This window comes from Phyllobates terribilis, unplaced genomic scaffold (genome assembly GCF_046119375.1).
Source record: "Phyllobates terribilis strain yellow unplaced genomic scaffold, ASM4611937v1 Scaffold_4__5_contigs__length_816908805, whole genome shotgun sequence".
NCBI classification, from domain to species: Eukaryota; Metazoa; Chordata; class Amphibia; order Anura; family Dendrobatidae; genus Phyllobates; species Phyllobates terribilis.
The window spans coordinates 251,558,451-251,583,841 of record NW_027362764.1 but is presented as its reverse complement, the minus strand read 5'-3'; the positions used below and the strand labels follow the sequence as shown (position 1 = coordinate 251,583,841).

General features: G+C 49.3%; 1 protein-coding gene across 3 annotated transcripts in view; it reads left to right on the top strand.

The window, feature by feature from the left end:
- Positions 1-25,391, top strand: part of HECW1 (HECT, C2 and WW domain containing E3 ubiquitin protein ligase 1) — a 499,703-nt gene that overhangs the window by 222,365 nt on the left and 251,947 nt on the right. For all 3 annotated transcript variants that reach the window (XM_073678211.1, XM_073678212.1, XM_073678213.1), the window contains one exon: positions 9,905-9,999. In XM_073678211.1, coding sequence (XP_073534312.1) covers positions 9,905-9,999 — 95 coding nt within the window. The remainder of the gene's footprint in view (positions 1-9,904; positions 10,000-25,391) is intronic.

The window sequence follows — 25,391 nt, the reverse complement described above, 5'->3', positions numbered from 1 at the left end:
CAAACCATGTCACCAACAGCGAACAAAACCTCCTGTCGTTTCCTATCAAAGTAGTCTTTAGATTTTCTGTTGGCCTCCTGAAGATTACCACGCACATCCGTCCAAACTCTCTCCAAATCACCGGAAAAATTCTCCTCCTCAGGCACGGCAGATCCCAACTTGGAGAACGACCCAAACGACGGATGTCTCCCAGAACAACAAAAAAAAGGCGAACAACCAGCAGAAGAAGATGTATGATTGTTCAGAGCAAATTCAGCAAGTGGCAGAAACTCAGACCACCCCTCTTGATTGTCTGCCACAAAACAACGCAAGAACTGCTCAACATCCTGGTTTTTCTTTCTGTCTGGCCATTAGATTCAGGATGATATCCGGACGAGAACGATAAATGAACTCCCAACCTGTCACAAAAGGCACGCCAAAAACGAGCCACGAACAGAGGACCCCTATCAGAAACAATGTCAGTAGGAACGCCATGAAGTCTGACAATTTCCTTGACAAAGGCCTTAGCGAGAGTTTTAGCGCAGGGCAGTTTGACGAAGGGAACCAAGTGACACATCTTGCTAAAACGGTCCACGACCACCCAGATGACAGTAAAACCCTCAGAGGGGGGAAGGTCAGTTATAAAGTCCATAGCCAAATGTGTCCAAGGAGCACTGGGAACCTCCAAAGGACAAAGCAACCCCGCAGCAGGAGTATGTGAGGACTTAGATCTAGCACAAATAGTACATTGTCGCACCCATTTAATGACTTCCTTCTGCCATCCAGGCCACCAAAAACTGCGACCCACCAGTCTCTTGGTCTCAGAGATTCCGGGATGACCTGCCAACCGAGATTCGTGACACTCAACAAACAAATCTCTCCTAAAGGTCCCAGGCACAAACAACCTCCCATGAGGAGTGTTAGATGGGGCATTCTCCTGTGCTTTAAGAATCTCATCTTCCAAAACGGAGTCCAAAGCAGCTATCACAACACCTTCTTGTAAAATGTTCTCCTCTTTCTCAGCACCGACTATGGGAGAAAAACTGCGAGACAAGGCATCCGCCTTAACATTCTTAGTACCAGGGATGTAAGTAACGGAGAAATTAAACCGCGAGAAAAACAGTGCCCACCTAGCCTGACGGGCATTCAGGCGCTTGGCAGCATCAAGATATATCAGATTTTTATGATCCGTAAGAACCTGAACGGGAAATTCCGCACCTTCCAAGAAGTGGCGCCAGTGTTCAAATGCGAGTTTAATAGCCAATAATTCCCGATTACCAATATCGTAATTCAGTTCAGTCTCCGAAAATTTTTTTGAAAAAAAGGCACAGGGATGTAATCCATCCCCGTTATCCTGAGACAATACTGCGCCAACCCCCACAGAGGAAGCATCAACCTCAACCAAAAACGGCTTAGTCACATCAGGCTGCATAAGGATGGGAGCAGAGGTGAACCTCTCCTTGAGATACACAAAAGCTTCAATAGCCTCAGAAGACCACTGAACCACATCAGCACCTTTCCTGGTGAGATCGGTCAGAGGTTTGACAATACTAGAAAAATTTTTTATGAATTTTCTGTAATAATTGGCGAAACCTAAAAACCTCTGTATCGATTTCAAACCAATAGGCCTAGGCCATTCCTGTACAGCTTGAACTTTAACCGGGTCCATCTCAAAACCTTCGCTGGAGATAATGTAACCCAAAAAACTAATTCTCTGTACAGCGAACTCACATTTCTCCAGCTTAGCAAAAAGCGAATTGTCCATTAACAACTGTAATACCTCACGTACGCTCCGCCAATGAGACTCCAGATCCGGCGAATAAATCAAAATGTCATCCAAATACACAACCACATTTTTGCCGATCAAAGGTCTAAGGATGTCATTAATAAGATTCTGAAAAAATGCAGGAGCATTAGTAAGACCAAAAGGCATAACCAGATTCTCAAAATGACCCACAGGAGTGTTAAAAGCAGTCTTCCATTCGTCACCCTCCTTCATGCGCAACAGATTGTATGCCCCCTTAAGGTCAATTTTAGAGAACCACTTGGCCCCCATTAACTGGTTAAATAAATCAGGAATCAATAGCAGTGGGTAAGGATTGCGTACAGTAATTTTGTTAATCTCACGAAAATCCAGACAAGGACGTAAACCGCCGTCCTTTTTTTTTACAAAAAAAAATCCAACCGCCACAGGAGACTTAGAAGGCCTAATGTGACCGGCGGCCAAACTTGTCTGTATGTATTCCTCCAAAGCCTTCCTCTCAGGAATAGTAAGGTTAAATAAACGACTTTTAGGAAGAGTCGCTCCAGGGACAAATTCAATAGAACAATCATAGTCTCTATGGGGAGGCAAAACCTGCGATTCCTTCTCAGAAAAAACTCTCCAAAAATCCTGAATAGGAACAGGCAATTCTCCCCTATCCAAAGCTGCAATACGCCCGTTACAACACTTGTCATAACATTTATGGCTCCAGGATTTAATTTCACTGGTAGACCAATCCAGTACAGGATTGTGAAATTTTAACCAGGGCAATCCCAATATTACTGGAGAAGGCAAGTTATTCAAAACTACCAAATCCAATTTCTCATGGTGAACACCATTAATAGTGAGAGGAAATTCACAGACCTTGAGAGTAATATTCTTCAAAGGGGAACCATCCACAGAAACCACAGCAATGGGGGATGATAAAGGTTCGGGTTTTAAATTGAGTCTTTCCAAGAATCCCCCATCAATTACATTCAGAGTAGACCCACAATCGACAAACACCCGAAATTCCATTAATTTTTCCTGAGCAATCGTGGAAGCAGCTAAAAATACACCCTTGGAATTTAAACAGGCAATACGGGCATGACTGACCATTTTTTTTTCTTTCTTCATACGAAGCTCACAGCCTTTAATCAAATGACCAGATTTTCCGCAATAGAAACACAAGCCTTCAAAAAATCTACGGTCTTTTTCTTGAGAGCGAGGTGCCACCGATCCAATCTCCATCGGTTCACCACTGTTAGTACACACATTCTCATAACCAGAAACTGACATAGCAGAGGATTTGCTCTCATTAACCCTTGCACGCAGTCTCCTATCCACCCGTATAGCTAATTGCATAGCCTGTTGCAAATCTTCAGGTGTAGGATAAGCAATTAGCAGGTCTTTAACCCTTTCATTGAGCCCAGCAAGAAATAGACTTTTCAGAGCAGAATCGTTCCACCCTGTTTGAGTAGACCATCGACGGAAATGAGTACAATATTTTTCCACATTACCTGATCCTCACAGCGCACAGTGCAGACCGGACAGTATAGTCCTCCATACAGTGTTATGGCACCACTAAGTCCTCCATACAATATTATGGGCACCACATAGTCCTCCATACAGTATTATGAGCCCCATATAATGCTCCATACAAAATACTGGATCTCATATAATGCACCATAGAGAATACTGCCTGGTCCCCATGTAATGCCCATGCAGGCTGGGCCCCATGTAATGCCATATGCAGGCTGGACCCCATGTAATGCCCCATGCCTCCTGGGCCCCACACAGAGCCCCCACAAGCCCGCTGCATCCCCCCCGGGGCCCCCACAAGCCTGCTGCATGCCCCCTGGGGGCCCCCACAAGCTTGCAGCACCCTCCCCAGAGCCCCCACAAGCCAGCAGCATCCCCCCAGAGCATCCACAGGCCCGCAGCATCCCACCCCCCAGGGCCTCACAAGCCCGCAGCATCCTCACCCAGGGCCCCACAAGCCCGTAGCATCCCCCCCCCTGGAGCACCCACAAGCCCTCAACATCCCCCCCAGGGCCCCACAAGCCTACAGCATCCCCCTCAGGGCACCACAAGCTCACAGCATCCCCCCCAGGGCCCCACAAGCCCACAGCATCCCCCCAGGGCCCCACAAGCCCGCAGCATCGCCCCCAGAGCACCCACAAGCCCGCAGCTTTCCCCCCAGGGCCCCACAAGCTCGCAGCATCCCCCCCCAGAGCCCCCACAAGCCCGCAGAATCCCCCTTAGGGCCCCCACAAGCCCGCAGCTTCCCCCCCAGAGACCTCACAAGCCCGCAGCATCCCCTTAGGGCCCCCACAAGCATGCATTATCCCTGCATTATTCCCCAGAGCCCGCTAAGATCTCCACAAGCATTAATTAACCCCACCAGACTGCCCTCCAGCATTAACCCCCCCAAATCCCTCACTCCCAAGTATCAAGCCCCCTCACCCCAAAAACAACAAGATGAAAAGACATCAGACCAGCAATTAATAGAACAATCTCCTGTTTCTCAGCTTAGGATATTGACCTCCTCCTGCAGCTTCACCGTCAGCTCTGTCTCTGTATGAGACTCTGCCGTCTAGTGCTGAACTAGAACACGCCCCTGGAAATGACATCATACCTGGAAGGAGCCCATACATTCTAGCGTCTAGGGCACGGGAAGAGGTAAGTATTGTGCCGGCCAGGGCCCTGAGCAGGCAGGGGGGCCCATAGCGCGTCGGGATGACCGACGGTGAGTAAGCCCCCCCCCGCCTGCTCAGGGCCCCGCCACTTGACTGGGTGCAGGAGGGGGACCCGATGCGGGGGTACACAGTGCAAGCGACTGCTATGGGCCCCCCCCAGCTCACGGGCCCCATAACAGTTGTGTGACCTGCCGCAATTGGCGGGACGCCACTGGTTCCCAGAGATGCTTAGCACTTGTTGGCCCTTTCGCCTTCACTCTGCGGTCCAGCTCACCCCAAACCATCTCGATTGGGTTCAGGTCTGGTGACTGTGGAGGCCAGGTCATCTGGCGTAGCACCCCATCACTCTCCTTCTTGGTCAAATAGCCATTACACAGCCTGGAGGTGTGTTTGGGGTCATTGTCCTGTTGAAAAATAAATGATGGTCCAACTAAATGCAAACCGGATGGAATAGCATGCCGCTGCAAGATGCTGTGGTAGCCATGCTGGTTCAGTATGCCTTCAATTTTGAATAAATCCCCAACAGTGTCACCAGCAAAGCACCCCCACACCATCACACCTCCTGCTCCATGCTTCACGGTGGGAACCAGGCATGTAGAGTCCATCCGTTCACCTTTTCTGCGTCGCACAAAGACACGGTGGTTGGAACCAAAGATCTCAAATTTGGACTCATCAGACCAAAGCACAGATTTCCACTGGTCTATTGTCCATTCCTTGTGTTCTTTAGCCCAAACAAGTCTCTTCTGCTTGTTGCCTGTCCTTAGCAGTGGTTTCCTAGCAGCTATTTTACCATGAAGGCCTGTTGCACAAAGTCTCCTCTTAACAGTTGTTACTTAGTTACTTAGTTACATAGTTTATAAGGTCGAAAAAAGACAAGCATCCATCCAGTTCAGCCTATTTCTTGTGCACTGCAGCTATTCCGCAGCGTTGATCCAGGGGAAGGCAAAAAAAACCCATGCGGTATAGGCCAATTTACATCATTGAGGAAAAATTCACTTCCCGACTCCAATCTGGCAGTCAGATTAAATCCCTGGATTAATTAACTATCACTAAGCATAAGATGTAATTTTATTGTTCTCAAGAAAGGCGTCCAGGCCTCTCTTGAACTCATTAAGTGAGTTGGACATCACCACTTCCTCTCCCAAAGAGTTCCAGAGTCTCACGGCTCTGACCGTAAAGAATCCCCTTCTATGCTGGTGCAGGAACCTCCTTTCCTCCAGACGCATAGTGTGCCCCCTCGTCTTTGTCACCATCCTTGGTATAAACAGGTCATGGGAGAGATCTCTGTACTGCCCCCTGATGTATTTATACAAGTTTATGAGGTCTCCCCTAAGCCTTCTCTTTTCCAACGTAAATAGGCCTAATTTTGACAACCTCTCTGGGTATTCTAGTCCCTCCATTCCCTTTATTACCTTAGTCGCCCTCCTTTGTACCCTCTCTACCTCCAATATGTCTTTCCTGAGCACCGGAGCCCAGAACAGTGCACAATATTCTAAGTGCGGCCTTACCAGCGCTTTATACAGAGGAAGAACAATTTTCTCATCATATGCCCCTATTCCTCTTCTGATGCATGCCATGACTCTATTTGCCTTCGCAGCTGCTGCCTGACATTGGGCACTCCAATTTAATTTGTTGTTAACCTAGACGCCCAGGTCCTTCTCCATGTCAGATTTCCCCAACTGTTTCCCATTTAATATGTATGGGTGACTGCTGTTTTTCTTTCCCATGTGCATGACCTTACATTTATCGGCATTGAACCCCATTTGCCATTTTTTGGCCCAACTCCCCAATTTATCTAAATCCTTCTGTAGCTGTGCCCTATCCTCATCTGTATTAACTACTTTACAAAGTTTAGTATCATCTGCAAATATTGCTATTTTACTATGCAACCCTTCCACTAGATCATTAATCATTGTTGAAGAGATGTGTCTGCTGCTAGAACTCTTTGTGGCATTGACCTGGTCTCTAATCTGAGCTGCTGTTAACCTGCGATTTCTGAGGCTGGTGACTCGGATAAACGTATCCTCAGAAGCAGAGGTGACTCTTGGTCTTCCTTTCCTGGGGCGGTCCTCATGTGAGCCAGTTTCTTTGTAGCGCTTGATGGTTTTTGCAACTGCACTTGGGGACACTTTCAAAGTTTTCCCAATTTTTCGGACTGACGGACCTTCATTTCTTAAAGTAATGATGGCCACTCGTTTTTCTTTACTTAGCTGCTTTTTTATTTCCATAATACAAATTCTAACAGTCTATTCAGTAGGACTATCAGCTGTGTATCCACCTGACTTCTGCCCAACACAACTGATGGTCCCAATCCCATTTATAACGCAAGAAATCCCACTTATTAAACCTGACAGGGCACACCTGTGAAGTGAAAACCATTTCCAGTGACTACCTCTTGAAGCTCATCAAGAGAATGCCTAGTGTGTGCAAAGCAGTCATCAAAGCAAAAGGTGGCTACTTTGAAGAACCTAGAATATAAGACATATTTTCAGTTGTTTCACACTTTTTTGTTAAGTATATAATTCCACATGTGTTAATTCATAGTTTTGATTCCTTCAGTGTGAATGTACAATTTTCATAGTCAGTAAAATACAGAAAAATCTTTAAATCAGAAGCTGTGTCCAAACTTTTGGTCTGTACTGTACATATATGCCGCCTGGAAAGTAAAGAGGATATAAAAAACAGCATGCTTGATATCACCACTTGTATGACTTTTTAAACTAATAAAACATCATAATATTTATCCCATTGGAATTGGACGTACTTGTAACATACATGGCGGCGTCCTTGCATAGTGGTCCATCTCCCACTGTGCAAGAGCGCGCACTTGATCTCCAGTCCAGTCTGCTAGCCTGGCTTCCCTCCATGCTGTCTGCTTGCCTCTGTTTCTGCTGCTTAAGGGCGGCGCCCGATCACTTCCTGCTTCTTGTAGCTGCTGCAGGCACACCACTTGTGCGTCCTCAGCCTATTGCTGTCTGTCACCTGGTATTTAACCCAGCTCCTCCCTGGAATCCATGCCTGAGCATTGTGTTCTGTCAGTTGGCTTCCTATCACTGATGTGCCAGGTCCTGTCTATGTTTCCTGCCTTGCGGTATCAGTTCCCGTGTCTGAACTGTGTCCTGTCTGAACTATCTTCTAGCCTGTTGTCTTCTGCCTATCCTGGAGGCTGTATTTCCAGGCCAGTGTGAACACGCTTCTAGCCTGTTCTTTCCGACTTCTAGGGGCCGCATACCTAGACCCGTTCCTGTATCTTGCCGGTTCCTGTCTGAACACGCTCCTAGCCTTTTCGTTCCGCCTTCTAGGGGCCGCATACCTAGACCCGCTCCTGTATCTTGCTGTTGTGTCTGTTCTTGTCTGTATACTCTCCTAGCCTGTTACCTGTTTTTCTCTATGTCCGTACCTTCCCTTCTCCTGCAGAATCTGATCCCGTACCTAACTCCTACTCGTTGTCCCTGTACTCCCGTTTGTGAGTTTAGAGTCCACTCGCTACTTCATTGCTAGTATCCTGTGTGTACCTGGTTCTGCCTTTCCCTTCCAGTCTGTTCCATGTGAACAGAGCCCTGTCCCCTCTGCTATGCCTTGCTCACCGCTCCGGCGGTTCTTGCCCGCTCTGCCTTGCTCACCGCTCCTGCGATTTCCGCTCTTCTCTGACCCTTTGTTCCCTGCTCCGGCAGTCTCGCTCTGCTCTGACCCTTTGCTCGCTGCTCCGACAGTCTCGCTCTGCTCTGACCCTTTGCTCGCTGCTCCGGCAGTCTCGCTCTGCTCTGACCCTTTGCTCGCTGCTCCGGCAGTCTCGCTCTGCTCTGACCCTTTGCTCGCTGCTCCGGCAGTCTCGCTCTGCTCTGACCCTTTGCTCGCTGCTCCGGCAGTCTCGCTCTGCTCTGACCCTTTGCTCGCTGCTCCGGCAGTCTCGCTCTGCTCTGACCCTTTGCTCGCTGCTCCGGCAGTCTCGCTCTGCTCTGACCCTTTGCTCGCTGCTCCGGCAGTCTCTCTCTGCTCTGACCCTTTGCTCGCTGCTCCGGTAGTCTCGCTCTGCTCTGACCCTTTGCTCGCTGCTCTGGCAGTCTCGCTCTGCTCTGACCCTTTGCTCGCTGCTCCGGCAGTCTCGCTCTGCTCTGACCCTTTGCTCGCTGCTCCGGCAGTCTCGCTCTGCTCTGACCCTTTGCTCGCTGCTCCGGCAGTCTCGCTCTGCTCTGACCCTTTGCTCGCTGCTCCGGCAGTCTCGCTCTGCTCTGACCCTTTGCTCGCTGCTCCGGCAGTCTCTCTCTGCTCTGACCCTTTGCTCGCTGCTCCGGTAGTCTCGCTCTGCTCTGACCCTTTGCTCGCTGCTCCGGCAGTCTCGCTCTGCTCTGACCCTTTGCTCGCTGCTCCGACAGTCTCTCTCTGCTCTGACCCTTTGCTCGCTGCTCCGGTAGTCTCGCTCTGCTCTGACCCTTTGCTCGCTGCCGGCAGTCTCGCTCTGCTCTGACCCTTTGCTCGCTGCTCCAGCAGTCTCGCTCTGCTCTGACCCTTTGCTCGCTGCTTCGGCAGTCTCGTCCTGCTCCTCTCTCGCTCACCGCTCCAGGCGGCCTTGTCCTGCTCTCCTCTTGCTCACCGCTCCAGGCGGTCTCGTCTTGTTCTGCTCTTGCTCGCCGCTCTGGGCGGCCTCACTCTGCTGTTTGTCCACCGCATCTGCGGTTCTGTTCTTGAATCCCAGTCTGTACTGGGTCCTATCCACTCGGTGCTCCAACCTGTCGTACCTGCCAGTACTTCCCTGCCTGCATACCAGTCGTGCTTACCAGCATCCTCCAGTCTGCATACCAGCCGTGTTTGCCTGTTCGTGTATTTCCCTGTGTGGGTCAACAGCCGTGTCCGGGGTTTGTCCTGGAGTAGCACTTGGTCCCTCTGCTCGGTTCCTCCTTGGTGCACTGGCGTCGTATGCCATCGTGCGACCCTGGTCGGATCAGGTGGATACTTAGTTACGCCCCTCCAGGCATTCACTCTCCGGCACGGTCCAGTGGAATCACTACATATACACGCACACGCCACTCAGCCCGGGCGTGTGCATTACAGTACTTAGTGGGTCTGTGTGCTGTCTGATAAAAAATTGGGCAGCACACCATCAGTCACACAGATATGTGAATGCGCCCTTAGGATCAGATTCTGAGGGAAATGTAAATCGGGCCAATCTTGAACCGCAATGCACGGACAGGCCGCCGGTCTCCGACTCGGAGCCTGACACGGACATTTGCATGTGATGAGCCCTTTGAAGGGAGAACTGAGAGCACTCAGATTAGAGAGGTGATATGTAATCCTGCCTAAACAGATATGTTTTTAGGATACACTTAAAACTGTGGACACTGGGATTGAACCGGATTGTTTGTATGATGACCTACCACATTTACTATGATTAACGTGTATAACAGTTTGCTGGCTGTTCATATAAAACATTTACTTTGTATGATTCTCATTTTTAATAATTGATTCAATCTTTTCTTATTTTCAGCGGAAACTAAGATCTGTTTTAAGTACTACCATGGTGTGAGCGGAGCTTTACGTGCTACAACTCCCAGCATCATCGTGAAAAATCCATCAGCCCCAGTAAGTTATAAATTAATACATTTTCTGACATTTGTTCTAGAACTTCTTTTATCCTGACAGGTTCACGTATACGATGAATGGACACAAGTCACTGAAATATTCAGTGGACCTTGGGTCATTTATGTAGGAAATAGTGATGAGCGAGTGTGTTCTAATACATGTTCTAATACATGTGAGGAATGCCTAAGAAACAGCTGTCAAACAGTCGCAAATCATGAGCACGGAGTGACTAAAACATAACACCCGAGCACGCTGAAGATAGTCGGAAAACACCTGAGCATCCTCGTAAATCTCAAGTAACGAGCATGCTCGCTCATCACTAGTAGGGAAACATTGTAATGTAACCTCACTGGTATTTTACTCAGTTATATGGAATCAATATTGACCTCTGACTTGTATTTCCAGGATATACTTGACAGAGCAGGCATTATTTTGTCTTTAAACGTGATCTTTAAATGTACTTCCATCAAGAAGTCAGAGTCAGTCCCAAGTCCCAGCAGCTCTACTTTTGGCTTAGCTGGTTAAAGGACTCAAATTTATATCTAAGCAAGTCCTGTTCTCTGTCTATGAATCGGGCATGACAGAGAAGAGGGCTGGCTCTGCCATTGAAATGAGCCAGTCAGCCAGCCTCCTTCACGCAGTACTGGTAACATGCCAACGCAAGAAATTTTCCCTTGTGAAGCTGCCAGTACCTGAGACTGTCTCTGATATCTGGAGATCCAGACAATTTTGTTAATACAAATATATTAGTTACGTGTATATATTTAAATCTCCATCACATCTAAAGCTATTATTAATTAAAAGAACTTACTCCATTACTGTTCAGCTAAACTTTTAGGCATGTGGGTCTTTAAACGAGCTTGTCAATTGCTTCCCGTTACACTGCCAAAATCATAAATTTTGTTCTAGAGAACACTATATTTACAATGTGTTTTCACATTTCTATAAAATAAAAAAATAAATTATCTCGTACGTAATATAGTATAAAAGTATTTAACAGATTGGAACCATTTAAAAGGGTTTTGTCAGGAGCACGCAGCTCCCCTGCATCGCAGCCTTCTACTTGCTGGGAGTAGTGTGCTCCTGACTGATTAACAGTTCAGACCCGCAGCATGGTTGCACTGCTAGCACAATTTGTGCGCTCTCCTATTCTGCAAGTAGAGGCAGCTTTGCATCTGCAGGTTTGGAAGAGAGCAGCGTCACTGTTGCTGCAGTAGCCAGCTTCTGATCAGCGTTTACAAGCTCTACAGCAAACAGCTTGTAAACACTTCACTTCTTGCCTAGGAGACCTGCCACTGCGGAAAGATTGCAGAGATGGTCGATAACCTATGCAAGTAGTAAACACTTTGCTAACCAGTAAATTATTGAATTAATAATTCCTCTGTTCTTGAAAGAATTATTAGTAACTAGTAAATTTCAAAGCATCTTTTACAAGCACTATGCAATTTTAACCATTTATAATGTCGAGACAAGCTCTTTCACCGCCTTGTGGACTACAAATTTACACTTTGTGGTCTGAAACCCTCATGACTGCTGCAGCCAATCCACAACCTCAGAGTTGTACAGGAAAAAAAGAAAAAGTCAGTTTGCAACCCTGGTGAACCTGTTGGTCCCTCATTCAGAGGCGAAACATGCCTAAATACCTAGACTCTTGCGTGGTTTTCTTTGTAACTTTGATCTGTCTATCCTCTGTAGGATTTTGTGAAATAAGTTTGTGCACAGTGTCATGCAAGACATCTGCAATGTTTAATCTCTTACTATATACAGTATGTCACTGTATTATAAGTGTAAGTAGTAAGTGCAGATGTAATTGGTATGAACTGTTCTCTAGAAAATGTAGACTGTCCTACAGAATGGTACTGTGGTGCTTGCTAATTTATGTAATAAATAACACAATGGCCAGTGATATCCACAATCATGAACTAAAGATCTTCACATAGTCTGGCCTAATTGTGGCATTCAGACTTTCTCATCCATTTTGCTTCCTTTTATTGACTCCAGAGGATTCCAGTCAAGAACACTTAGCGTAATTGCCATTACTTTATCTGTTGCAACCAGTGCTCAGGCCAGATGTTGTGAACGGTACACCTAGGGGAATGCTGTCTCAGCTGGTGCTTGTATAGGGTACTATATGCTAAGTGCAGGCATTATATCACCATGGTGTCATTATGAGGAGGTGTTACCCGGAAGGTGTACTCAACATCAGTCACTCTATAGCCACTTTACACTTTTTTGTAAATGACGTTCATCATTTTCAAATGTATTATTCATTAGCTATTTTTAATCCTATTAGGATTACTGCACCTAATATAAGATTCTATACAGCTGCTCATACAGTCCCTCTGTAATACCAACCCATATAGACTTGATGTGTTGCAATACACGGTCTATGTATACACAGCACCACTATGTATTGTGGTAGATCGGCTCACTCAGCTGCACATAGAGGTAGACACAGGAACGCTGTATTTTTAAATCTTGCATTGGTTTATTAAAGATACTGCATAAACCAGTGCATGGTTAGCAAAATAAGCATGGCCTTTCTGGCCTAATGAGAAAACAAAACATAACATATTGCACAGTCTGTGTTGCTGCGGGGGTCCACTCGCTCAGGAACCAACATATAAAGGATCAGCTTTCCTTAACACAAACATCCAACTCTGGAACTCTCATCTCCAGACACACCCAACAATGAGTCAGCCAGGCGGCTATGTATTTATCCTCTGGACTCCACCCTGGGGTGGAGATATGTTGAACATCTTCCCACCCACGCTACAGATGTTCAATCAACCTAGCCCTAAACATGGCCAATTAACCCCTTTCAGCACTTAGTGTGCTGGAGCATTTTTCTAGTTTCATATCACTGAAGCTAACAACCTCAGTGATACATATCTCCACTCCAGTACTTTGCCAGTGACTTTGTCACGATATATAAACGCCAGGCTTACTGTGATATTATTATTACTTCTATGAATTACCAATTCATCAGTAGAATATTTTGGACTTTACAAAATTACATTTTAAAGGGTTTCATATTTTCCTTTTCTTTCCTGAGTGAAAACGAACAGCAAAAATACACAAAACTAATGCTGAGGTCTAAACTACAGTTAGATGTAGAGATGTACAGATGTAGGGTAAGTACACCAGTTGTTGCAGATTCTCCACCTGGATTTCAAGTAGAACAGTCCACAGCGTTCAGTAACGCCAAAGTGGATGAGATTTTAATATTCTGCTGGTACTAACCTGCCGTGCAGATTTTTTCATCCATAGAATGTTCATTCTTTTGGTGCTTTATTTACCAGTGGGTCACAGCAATATCCACTACTTCAGGATAAAAAAAGTTAAACAATGAAAAAAAAACATGATGATCTCCTCTAAGGTCACTTTCTCTGCTACCAACAGTGTTTCCACACCGCCGTACGTCCTGACCTACCACATGGGACAAGACCTCATCACATGAGGCTGGGATGTACTGATACTGAAGTCCAAAGGAAAATCATCAGCAAGATCTAGTGCAGATATACCTCTGTGAATTTCCCCGAGGGTGCTTGAGTATTTGCTGGTATTTGTGAACGAGCCCTTAAAAGCTCATAGTTATTGAATTCAGAGCATGATCTTACGATAGCAATACTTTTAAGTGTCTGCCTGTAGTTTGACATTAATATACTAGATGTCTCCATAGTCTGCATCAAGCCACCCAAGAGAATTTCACCATAATTTTCCCTCTCCCCCTTGCTTTCACACTAAATCTACTTGGTTATTCCAGTAAATGGGCAGCATTTGATTTCATAAGATACTATTTTTAGTTTTTGCACAAATGTGTTCCTTTTTATGTTTTTACCATATATAGTACAATTTATTTAATCAGACCTAACAGGTGGTGAGTTATTAAAGGGGTTGTGCAGTGCAAACCGGTAAGTCTGCAGTCACTCTGTGTGATTGCAGACTTTTGAATCCCCCCAGCGCAGGCACTACGAGGATTTGCCGGTTTCTGAGCCGGGACAGCAGGGTATGTATAAGTTAATAAGTTATACATACTCCCTGCTGGAGTTCGTCCAGAGGCTGCGCCCTCTAGTCGACCACGCCCACTGGACGGCCGCGTCACTAGTCGGGGCGCGGCCACGCTCAATACAAGTGTATAGGCCACGCCCACATGGACAAGTTCTGGCCAGGAGTATGCATAACTCATACATACCCTCCAGTCCTGGCTCAGAAACTGGCGAATCCCTGTAGTGCACAGTGCGTGTGCTGGGGGGATTCATAAGTCTGCATTCACACAGACTTATCGATTTCGACCGGACAACCCCTTTAAATGATAGCTAATGATAGAGAAGATAATCTGACATCCAAAGAAATGTAGATAAAACGTCCTATTTATAATGCTATTTAAATATTCTCCGCTGGAAACCAGATTATTAGATTTATTGGATAGCTCCAAACTGTATTTTTTGTCTTTAGTTGCTATAGAAAAGTCATTCATGTGTACAGCAAATCATCTACCAGAGAAGAAGGATTTAATGGAACATAGTATTTACAGCATTTGTTGAAAATTCTAACGATCTTAAGTAAACTGAACTGTTGACTACTTCACCTGATCCCTTTCAAAGGGTTTTCGAAGTTAAGGGAAGTCTCAGTTGCTTCTTCTATAAGCCTCGTATATGTATGGTGGTTTTTAATTGGCCAAAAAAGGGTCTTTGTATTATGCAGCCTGAGAGCTATTTATGCAGTTGGAGGTCCAAATTTTATTCTTTCTCCTAATTCTTTTTAGTCCTGTATAAAATAAAGAACAACTTTGAAACAAGAAAATTCTTTATTCTGTATTTTTTTGCAGATTGTCCGCAGGCATACAGAGACTAATTCCTGTTCCAAGACCTCTGAGCATTGTGCTCTTAGTGGCACTGTATTCCCAAGGATTCTGTCCTAAAACAATGTCAGTTTGAGGCTTTTGTCCTGAATATATTTAATTTATGAGTTAAAATTGGTGCCAGTATAATGTCTTGGTAAGAGTTAATGGGAAAATGTATGCAGATTAATCTTGGAGGCTGCTATAGCGGTGCATAGGTAGTGTTATGCACACGCCCGGGCTGAGCGGCGTGTGCGTGTGATTGTAGTGATTCCACTGGACCATGAACCGGAGAGTGCCTGGAGGGGCGTGACTAAGTATCTGGCCGATCTGACCAAGATGGCACGACGGCATACGACGCCAGTGCACCAGGGAGAAACCGGGCAGAGGGACCAGGTGCTACTCCAGGTCAAACTCCGGACACGGGGGTTGACCCACACAGGGATTACTGGATCAGGCTGGTTAGGCTGGCGCACAGACTGGAGGGTATAGGCAGGCACGACTGGTATGCAGGCAGGCGGGTAAAGGCAAGCGCAGCTAGAGTGCAGACAGGGAGGCACTAGCAGGTAGGAACACAGGCGGGATAGGACCCAGTACACACTGGGACTCAGGAACAATACAGGTAGAGGGGTACAGGCAAGCACAGCTAGAGTGCAGACAGGGAGGCACTAGCAGGTAGGAACACAGGCGGGATAGGACCCAGTACACACTGGGACTCAGGAACAGGCAGGTTAGGCTGGCACAGACTGGTGGATATAAGCAAACACGGCAGGTATGCAGATGGGTGGATACAGGCGAGTATGCAGGCAGGGAGGTACTGGCCGAAAGGACGGGCTGGAGCACAGAAAGGTTAAGACCCAGTACAGACTGGGTCACAGAACCGCAGATGCGGTAGACAACCACAGCAGAGAGGGAACGCCCGAAGCGGTGGGCAAGAACAGAGCAGGACGGGGCTGCAGGAGCAGCGAGCACAAGCAGGGCAGGACAGGACTGCCGGAGCAGCGGGCACAAGCAGGGCAGGACAGGACTGCCGGAGCAGCGGGCAGAAGCAGGGCAGGACAGGACTGCCGGAGCAGCGGGCAGAAGCAGGGCAGGACAGGACTGCCGGAGCAGCGGGCAGAAGCAGGACAGGACTGCCGGAGCAGCGGGCAGAAGCAGGGCAGGACAGGACTGCCGGAGCAGCGGGCAGAAGCAGGGCAGGACAGGACTGCCGGAGCAGCGGGCAGAAGCAGGGCAGGACAGGACTGCCGGAGCAGCGGGCAGAAGCAGGGCAGGACAGGACTGCCGGAGCGGCGGGCAGAAGCAGGGCAGGACAGGACTGCCGGAGCGGCGGGCAGAAGCAGGGCAGGACAGGACTGCGGGAGCAGCGGGCAGAAGCAGGGCAGGACAGGACTGCCGGAGCAGTGGGCAGAAGCAGGGCAGGCTAGAACCGCCGGAGCGGTAAGCAAAGGAGTCAGAGCAGACTAGAACCGCCGGAGCGGTGAGCAAAGGAGTCAGAGCAGGCTAGAACCACCGGAGCGGTGAGCAAAGGAGTCAGAGCAGGCTAGAACCACCGGAGCGGTGAACAAAGGAGTCAGAGCAGGCTAGGCTGAGTAGGGGGGACAGGGCTCTGTTCACATGGAACAGACAGGAAGGGAAAGGCAGAGCCAGACACCCACAGGGTACTAGCAGAGAAGTAGCGAGTGGACCACAAACTCACAAACGGGAGTACAGAGACAACAAGCAGGAGTTAGGTACGAGTTCAGACTCTGCAGAAAAAGGAAGGGAACGGACATAGAGGCAAAACAGGTAAAGGATAGGAGAGAGTTCAGACTGGAACTGAGTGTACGGAGGAGACCGACACTGCAGCGGAATACAGGAGCGGGTCTGGGAATACGGCCCCCAGAGAGGCAGGACGAACAGGCAAGGTGCGTGTTCAGACAGGACAGACAAGATACAGGAGCAGGTCTAGGTAATCGGCCCCTAGAAGGCAGGAGGAACAGGCTAGGAGCGTGTTCAGACAGGTCAGACAAGATACAGGAACGGGTCTAGGTAATCGGCCCCTAGAAGGCAGGAGGAACAGGCTAGGAGCGTGTTCAGACAGGCCTGGAAATACAGCCTCCAGGATAGGCAGACAAGAGAACACAGAACGGGACCTGGCACCTTCAGAGTGCAAGCACACACTGAATGAAACACTATGTCAGGCAGGGATAGATGGGAGCAGCTGAGCTATATACCAGGTGACAGACAGCAATAGGCTGAGGACGCACAAGGGGTGTGACCCACAGCAGGTACAAAAAGCAGGAAGTGATCGGGCGCCGCCCTTAAGCAGCAGAAACAGACACAAACAGACAGCATGGAGGGAAGCCAGAGAGACATTCTGGACAGGAGATCAAGTGCGCGCTCTTGCACAGTGGGAGATGGACCACTATGCAAGGACGCCGCCAGGTATGTTACAGTACCCCCCCCCTTACGCCCCCTCTTCTTCAGGCCTGCCAGAATCTTCCGCAGGGAATTCGAGGGCCAATTCTTCACTTCGAAGAGATCACTTCCCCTGTCCACCGGAAAAACTGGTCTCCTCTGGGTAGCTAGGATGCTACCTCCCATCCAGCCACCCTTAGCAACAGACGAAACGGGTGGAGTACCAGGAACAGCACACAAGGAAGTCTCTCTCCACATATTTTCAGGTGGCACCCCAGAGGGTACAGGAGACAACTGGAAGTCCTCCACCGGGTTGGAGGGGGACAGAGACTTGGGGGTAATCTCTGCTTCGAGGTACATCTTGTCAAGCTCACAGGAAGAAATAGACGGGTTATCAGGTACATAATGAGGAAAAGTCACTGTCTCTTTGTTTTCTGGTGGTACCCCGGAGGATTCAGGAAACAACTGGAGGTCCTCCGCCGGGTCAGAAGAGTGCAGAGGCTCAGAGAAAACATCTGCTTCAGAGTACACTAGGTCGGACTCACTGGACGAAGCAGGCGAGGTATCGGGTACCGAGTATAGGAAAGTCTCTGTCCATTCTCCACCAGGTGGCACCCCGAAGGGTTCTGGAGACAACTGGCGGTCCTCCGCCTGGTCAGAGGGGTGTAGAGACTCACGGGTAACCTCTGCTTCAGAGTACACTAGGTCGGACTCACTGGACGAAGCAAGCGAGGTATCAGATCCAGGATATAGGAAAGTCTCTGTCCATTTACCACCAGGTGGCACCCCGAAGGGTTCTGGAGACAACTGGAGGTCCTCCGCCTGGTCAGAGGAGTGTAGAGACTCGGGAGTAACCACTGCTTCAGAGTACACTAGGTTGGACTCACTGGACGAAGCGAGCGAGGTATCAGGTACAGAGTATAGGAGAGTCTCTGTCCTTTCGCTACCAGGTAGCACCCCGAAGGGTTCAGGAGACAACTGGAGGTCCTCCGCCTGGTCGGAGGGGTGTAGAGACTCGGGAGTAACCTCTGCTTCGGAGTACACTAGGTTGGACTCACTGGACGAAGCGAGCGAGGTATCAGGTACAGAGTATAGGAGAGTCTCTGTCCTTTCGCTACCAGGTAGCACCCCGAAGGGTTCAGGAGACAACTGGAGGTCCTCCGCCTGGTCGGAGGGGTGTAGAGACTCGGGGGTAACTACCACTTTGGGGTACCCATTGTCAGGCTCACAGGACGAAGCGGACAAAGTATCGGGTACCGGGTGTAGAGAATTCTCTCTCCATTTGTCATCGAGTGGTATCCCGGAGGATTCAGGAGGCAACAGGGGGTCCTCCGCCAGGTAGTAGAGGTGCACAGACTCTGAGGTAACCACAGCTTTGGAGCATCCTTGGACATGCACACCGGTTAAAGTGGGTGAAGCATCTGATGCCGGGTGCAGGAAGTTCTCCTGTGTGGAGTCTGGATGGGCAGAAGTCTCTTCGGGCAGGAGAACTGGTGCACTACCCACGCACATTACCCGTTGGGGCTTCTCCGGGATACAGGGAGATGAAGCTTCAGTAGGGACTTCAAGGTTGGGGTCAGGAGGTCTCAGGGAGGACAGACCCTGGCGTGACGGCTTGCCTCTACGTCTAGCACGTCTGGACTGCCTCTTGAGGTTGGGAGAAGTATTCCGGAAAGCGTAGTCACCCTGTGAGGATTCTGGGTGGGCAGTAGTCTCATTGGGCTGGAGGACTATTGCGCTACCCACACACATTACCCATTGGGGCTGCTCCGGGATATTGGGAAGTGAAGCTTCAGCAGGAGCCTCCGGGTTAGGATCATCGAAGACCATTAGAAAGGCCACCAGGAAGGCCATTAGGTCCAGGAGGATCGGATCCTGTGTTTCATATAGGGGGTTGATCCATTCCAAGGCATCACCCGCCAGGTAAGACATAATGAATGCCACCTTAACCCGATCGGTGGGAAAACATAGAGGGTAGAACTTGAAGTGTAGCATGCATTGCTCCACAAATGCACGACTTTGTCTAGGATCCCCATAATAACGTAGCGGATCCGCGGGAACGAGAGCAGATAGATCCATCTGGACGGGTGCGTAATTCGCCTGGAACTCAGCTAAAGGAAAAAAAAAATTTATTTATTTATTTTAATGCATGTATTCGCTGGAAAACTTCTCAGAGAGCGAAGGCCGTGGGGCTCAACGGGAACCATGGCCTGAGCATGCTGTTATGCACACGCCCGGGCTGAGCGGCGTGTGCGTGTGATTGTAGTGATTCCACTGGACCATGAACCGGAGAGTGCCTGGAGGGGCGTGACTAAGTATCTGGCCGATCTGACCAAGATGGCACGACGGCATACGACGCCAGTGCACCAGGGAGAAACCGGGCAGAGGGACCAGGTGCTACTCCAGGTCAAACTCCGGACACGGGGGTTGACCCACACAGGGATTACTGGATCAGGCTGGTTAGGCTGGCGCACAGACTGGAGGGTATAGGCAGGCACGACTGGTATGCAGGCAGGCGGGTAAAGGCAAGCGCAGCTAGAGTGCAGACAGGGAGGCACTAGCAGGTAGGAACACAGGCGGGATAGGACCCAGTACACACTGGGACTCAGGAACAATACAGGTAGAGGGGTACAGGCAAGCACAGCTAGAGTGCAGACAGGGAGGCACTAGCAGGTAGGAACACAGGCGGGATAGGACCCAGTACACACTGGGACTCAGGAACAGGCAGGTTAGGCTGGCACAGACTGGTGGATATAAGCAAACACGGCAGGTATGCAGATGGGTGGATACAGGCGAGTATGCAGGCAGGGAGGTACTGGCCGAAAGGACAGGCTGGAGCACAGAAAGGTTAAGACCCAGTACAGACTGGGTCACAGAACCGCAGATGCGGTAGACAACCACAGCAGAGAGGGAACGCCCGAAGCGGTGGGCAAGAACAGAGCAGGACGGGGCTGCAGGAGCAGCGAGCACAAGCAGGGCAGGACAGGACTGCCGGAGCAGCGGGCACAAGCAGGGCAGGACAGGACTGCCGGAGCAGCGGGCAGAAGCAGGGCAGGACAGGACTGCCGGAGCAGCGGGCAGAAGCAGGGCAGGACAGGACTGCCGGAGCAGCGGGCAGAAGCAGGACAGGACTGCCGGAGCAGCGGGCAGAAGCAGGGCAGGACAGGACTGCCGGAGCAGCGGGCAGAAGCAGGGCAGGACAGGACTGCCGGAGCAGCGGGCAGAAGCAGGGCAGGACAGGACTGCCGGAGCAGCGGGCAGAAGCAGGGCAGGACAGGACTGCCGGAGCGGCGGGCAGAAGCAGGGCAGGACAGGACTGCGGGAGCGGCGGGCAGAAGCAGGGCAGGACAGGACTGCGGGAGCAGCGGGCAGAAGCAGGGCAGGACAGGACTGCGGGAGCAGCGGGCAGAAGCAGGGCAGGACAGGACTGCCGGAGCAGTGGGCAGAAGCAGGGCAGGCTAGAACCGCCGGAGCGGTAAGCAAAGGAGTCAGAGCAGACTAGAACCACCGGAGCGGTGAGCAAAGGAGTCAGAGCAGGCTAGAACCACCGGAGCGGTGAGCAAAGGAGTCAGAGCAGGCTAGAACCACCGGAGCGGTGAGCAAAGGAGTCAGAGCAGGCTAGGCTGAGTAGGGGGGACAGGGCTCTGTTCACATGGAACAGACAGGAAGGGAAAGGCAGAGCCAGACACCCACAGGGTACTAGCAGAGAAGTAGCGAGTGGACCACAAACTCACAAACGGGAGTACAGAGACAACAAGCAGGAGTTAGGTACGAGTTCAGACTCTGCAGAAAAAGGAAGGGAACGGACATAGAGGCAAAACAGGTAAAGGATAGGAGAGAGTTCAGACTGGAACTGAGTGTACGGAGGAGACCGACACTGCAGCGGAATACAGGAGCGGGTCTGGGAATACGGCCCCCAGAGAGGCAGGACGAACAGGCAAGGTGCGTGTTCAGACAGGACAGACAAGATACAGGAGCAGGTCTAGGTAATCGGCCCCTAGAAGGCAGGAGGAACAGGCTAGGAGCGTGTTCAGACAGGTCAGACAAGATACAGGAACGGGTCTAGGTAATCGGCCCCTAGAAGGCAGGAGGAACAGGCTAGGAGCGTGTTCAGACAGGCCTGGAAATACAGCCTCCAGGATAGGCAGACAAGAGAACACAGAACGGGACCTGGCACCTTCAGAGTGCAAGCACACACTGAATGAAACACTATGTCAGGCAGGGATAGATGGGAGCAGCTGAGCTATATACCAGGTGACAGACAGCAATAGGCTGAGGACGCACAAGGGGTGTGACCCACAGCAGGTACAAAAAGCAGGAAGTGATCGGGCGCCGCCCTTAAGCAGCAGAAACAGACACAAACAGACAGCATGGAGGGAAGCCAGAGAGACATTCTGGACAGGAGATCAAGTGCGCGCTCTTGCACAGTGGGAGATGGACCACTATGCAAGGACGCCGCCAGGTATGTTACAGGTAGCAGTTATCCAAAGGTAGTTATGCAGCATAAACATGCATAACATTATCATTGAGAAATCACTAAACCATGCCTATTTTTTGGTACAATTCTTAATACTTTCCTCGCAAAATTGGGACTGTTGGCTAGCATGCATAAATAGACGCTTTGGGCCCCAGGTGCTTCAAATTGTGTGTCGGATAATAAAGGTCTGCTTGTTTTTCTTTAGTTGTCCGGTCATCTGTTTTTTTTTTGTTTGTTTTTTCAATTAGTTATTGACGTTTTAATTTACATATCCAAGTTCGGATCTTTGGTTTTTATAGATTCATTGACCAGGAATATGCAAGCTGATACCATTTTTCAAGGGTGTAACCTTAACCTGAATCCATGGGCCTGATTGCAAAGTCAAAATGAGCCTCAAGTATACAATTCAAAGCAAACTGGAGTAAAGTATTATGAAATTCAGCAGAAATATTTTTATTTTAGAACCAATCAAAGGATAGCTAGTAGTGTCATAAAACATTTAATCTGTTCATAAGATGATCCATCTTAATTATGCAGCTGCTGCGGTCATGGTACTGGTTCATGGAGGTCCGAGTGCTGGTCAGGCGCGACCGGGGGCGTGCAACAGTCTTTGTCTATTGTATGGTTAATAATAAGATAATAAAAAGGTTTGTGACGCCAGTTGGGATGTTCGGCCTGGTATGGCCGGGCAGTAATGAAGTTTCCTGGGAGTTAGGTGGTGATGCGCAGTGCCAGATGATTAACCCTTCCCAACCAGGGCTGGCTCCCAGTGGAGTTAGAGCCAGGAATGGCGCAGCAGAGAATAATCAGCGTTAGACGGGGTGATAACCAGTTTGTACCTTTTACTGAAGTTCTGCAAACAGTTCCAGAAGATTCCACACAACTCTCACAAAGGATTTTGGATGGACCTGTGCGGTGAGGGTTCAGTTTCTCTGCGGTGAGGTATGTAACCTTCCTGCTGCTTATTAGATCTGTGGTAAACGATTCCTTGGATCCCCAGGGTCCAAGGTGAACAGTTACTGGATCAGAAATCCCTTCCAGGGAACAAACAACGTGAATCCTGTCAGAACACTTACTTCTTCTTGCAACAGTGTCCCTGATTCCATGCAGTTGCTGAGCTCCCGGGCAAAACACTTCACTACTCGTTATATGAAGACCAAGCATTCTCTCTTTTTTCCACAGACTCTGGAAGTCTCTGTGCTCTAGCGACTGATACCCTGCCTCATGTAGCTTGTCCTTTTCAGAGAGCACGCTGCTTTTCTCTACACACGGACCTCCATGATGCTCTTTATCCCTCACACTTCACTGATCCACTGAAGCACACTACACTTCAGAAGCACCTCCTCCCCCCTGAGGGATCATGCACAACTTCCTGGTTTAGGCAAAAGTGCACAGTCCTTCAGTAAGGGATCGGATACAATGTGTGGCTGCAATTTCCCAGCAGAAAAAACAACTCTCACCATAGCTGGCAATACATTTAAATTATATTACACATGCAGGCATTTTGTGGCGCTACAGACACGAGTGCCACACTTACATGTACCAATATTGGCTTATTCCAGTTTAACCTTGTTTTTAATATATTTTGTGTCAGGTTTATGTGATGTTGTACGTTTTGTATTACATGTGCCACACTGTATGTTGGAGAAAGTTTGTCCTTTTAGCTTAGCTTTGTGGCTTACATTTTACCCTGCAAGCCATTGTGGTGCTGATATGACTTTATCACTATGGCTAAAAAGTAACTGTGATTCCTCAAAGCCTCCTGTAAGCCCTTGTTTACCCTGGGAAATGGGGGACTCAGAGTCGGGTCCTGTGATGGAGAGATGGGGTGCAGCCGTGGCCCGGACCCGCTCCGTGCCCAGGGCCGTCACATTAAAAAGGATGGTATGTGCTTATCCGGGTTGAGTGGCTGGTTCGACTACGCCACCTGTGGTACCTGGTGATGGCCACCAGCGCTGCAGCAGTCCTCTGAGGCGGGATGTAGTGACAGCTTCGGATGGTGCTACTCCCCACAGGCGGAGCAGGGCCTCAGGGCAGAGGGACAGGATGGAGGGGGTAGTAGTCCAGGTGGTCTGGTGCTGCGTAGTGCGGTGTAATGCAGAATAAAGAGTCCGGAAGCCATAGGGATGAACCTCCAAGGCTTTACTCACGGTAGAGATGGCAGTAGGAAGGCGACTCCCTGCTCCTCGTGGAATTCTGCGGTCACCAGGGACGGGGGTCCGACAACCTTCAAGGAAGTCCAGTGTTAAATGAAGAAACCGCACCAGAGTGTTCCTAAACTACAGACCGAGTCCTTTCCTGTCTGTGTGTGTGTAGATAGGCTGAGTCTCCCTCTGAACTCCTTTCAGAAAAAGGGCATGGGTGACAGCGTCATTCCTTCCTATACCCGATGGGATCCTCAGGGCCTACCGGGCTTGCCTGACCAGGACGTGGAGTAGCAAGGTCAGGTGTTGGGGGCCGGTACCCCTTTTGCAGCCGGAATCCTCTGAATAGATCAGAACAGCGAGGACAGGTGGCGTACGCCGCTCCGTCTGCATCCTCCCGGGATTCATTTGCTATGGAGCTACACTCTTAAGCTCCGGGCCTTCTTGATCATGGTCCTTGACCGGGCTGAGACCTTCATTATCTGCAACCTGCCCCTCGACCCCAAGGCTAAGGTACGAGGGCCGTGTCTCCCTCCTCTGCAGGTCCACACAGGATCCACGCTCAGGGAGAGAGATCACATCAAAGAACTAAGAGCCAAGACAAGGGCAGACTGACTACTAGCCAAGATGGCTGTGTATTAAATATGAATTTTAACGTGTCACTAAAATGTGAGTCCTCCACCCTCACCCATTACATGGTTCCCCTATCTCTTGGTTCCCCAGTCTCCGTGCAACAAGGAGGGCAGCACCTAGTGCATTCTAGTCCCCTCTGGTGGGAGAAGTGTGGTGTTGGATGTGAAGGAAGGGTCTTGACCATCGCACTGTTCTTACCTCAGAGGAGGAACACTACACTCCATTAGAGAAGTGCAGCATCCCTGTGGCGGTCGAACCCTCAGGGGCGCCACATTCCCCCCTGGTGAAACACAGCACGTCCGCGGGCTGCAAAAGAGCAAAACCTGGTACAGTCTTTTTATATTTTGTACAACAATGAAACGATCTTCCCTTTATGGGAGGTACTTTTTCTTTAACATTACAAACATCATAATAAATATATAATACAATAGAAAGACATTTTTGCATGAAGACAGACCGATATAAAAGTAGAAAAGAGTCAGTTCAGCAGCAAGAGGGACCTGTCCCAAACCCTCAACGTGGGCCCTGGGGTGGCTACAGAGCATGAAGATCCCGAGTTGGACCTCCAAGAGAGCCACTCCAGACAGGTTTTTCTTCTGAGGTCTGAGGTAGTAAAAGATGCGGTTTTGTATAAAACCAATAGGGAGCACCTAAATAGATGCATAACTATTTACAGGAAAAGTCTGTCTGCTGCCAATGTCCGCAGGGACAAATGTCTCTCTAAACCGGGAGGGAAAACATTATTAAACATAACCAAAAAACAATTTAACTATGAAAGTTACAGCCTCCGGGGCCGCTTAGTCCAGGTATCCCCACTTGGGAAAAGGCTCGTTTTTCCCTACGGAGCCTGACCGGTTCTCCACTTGCAGGCGCGTGGGGGCCTCACCCTTGAACA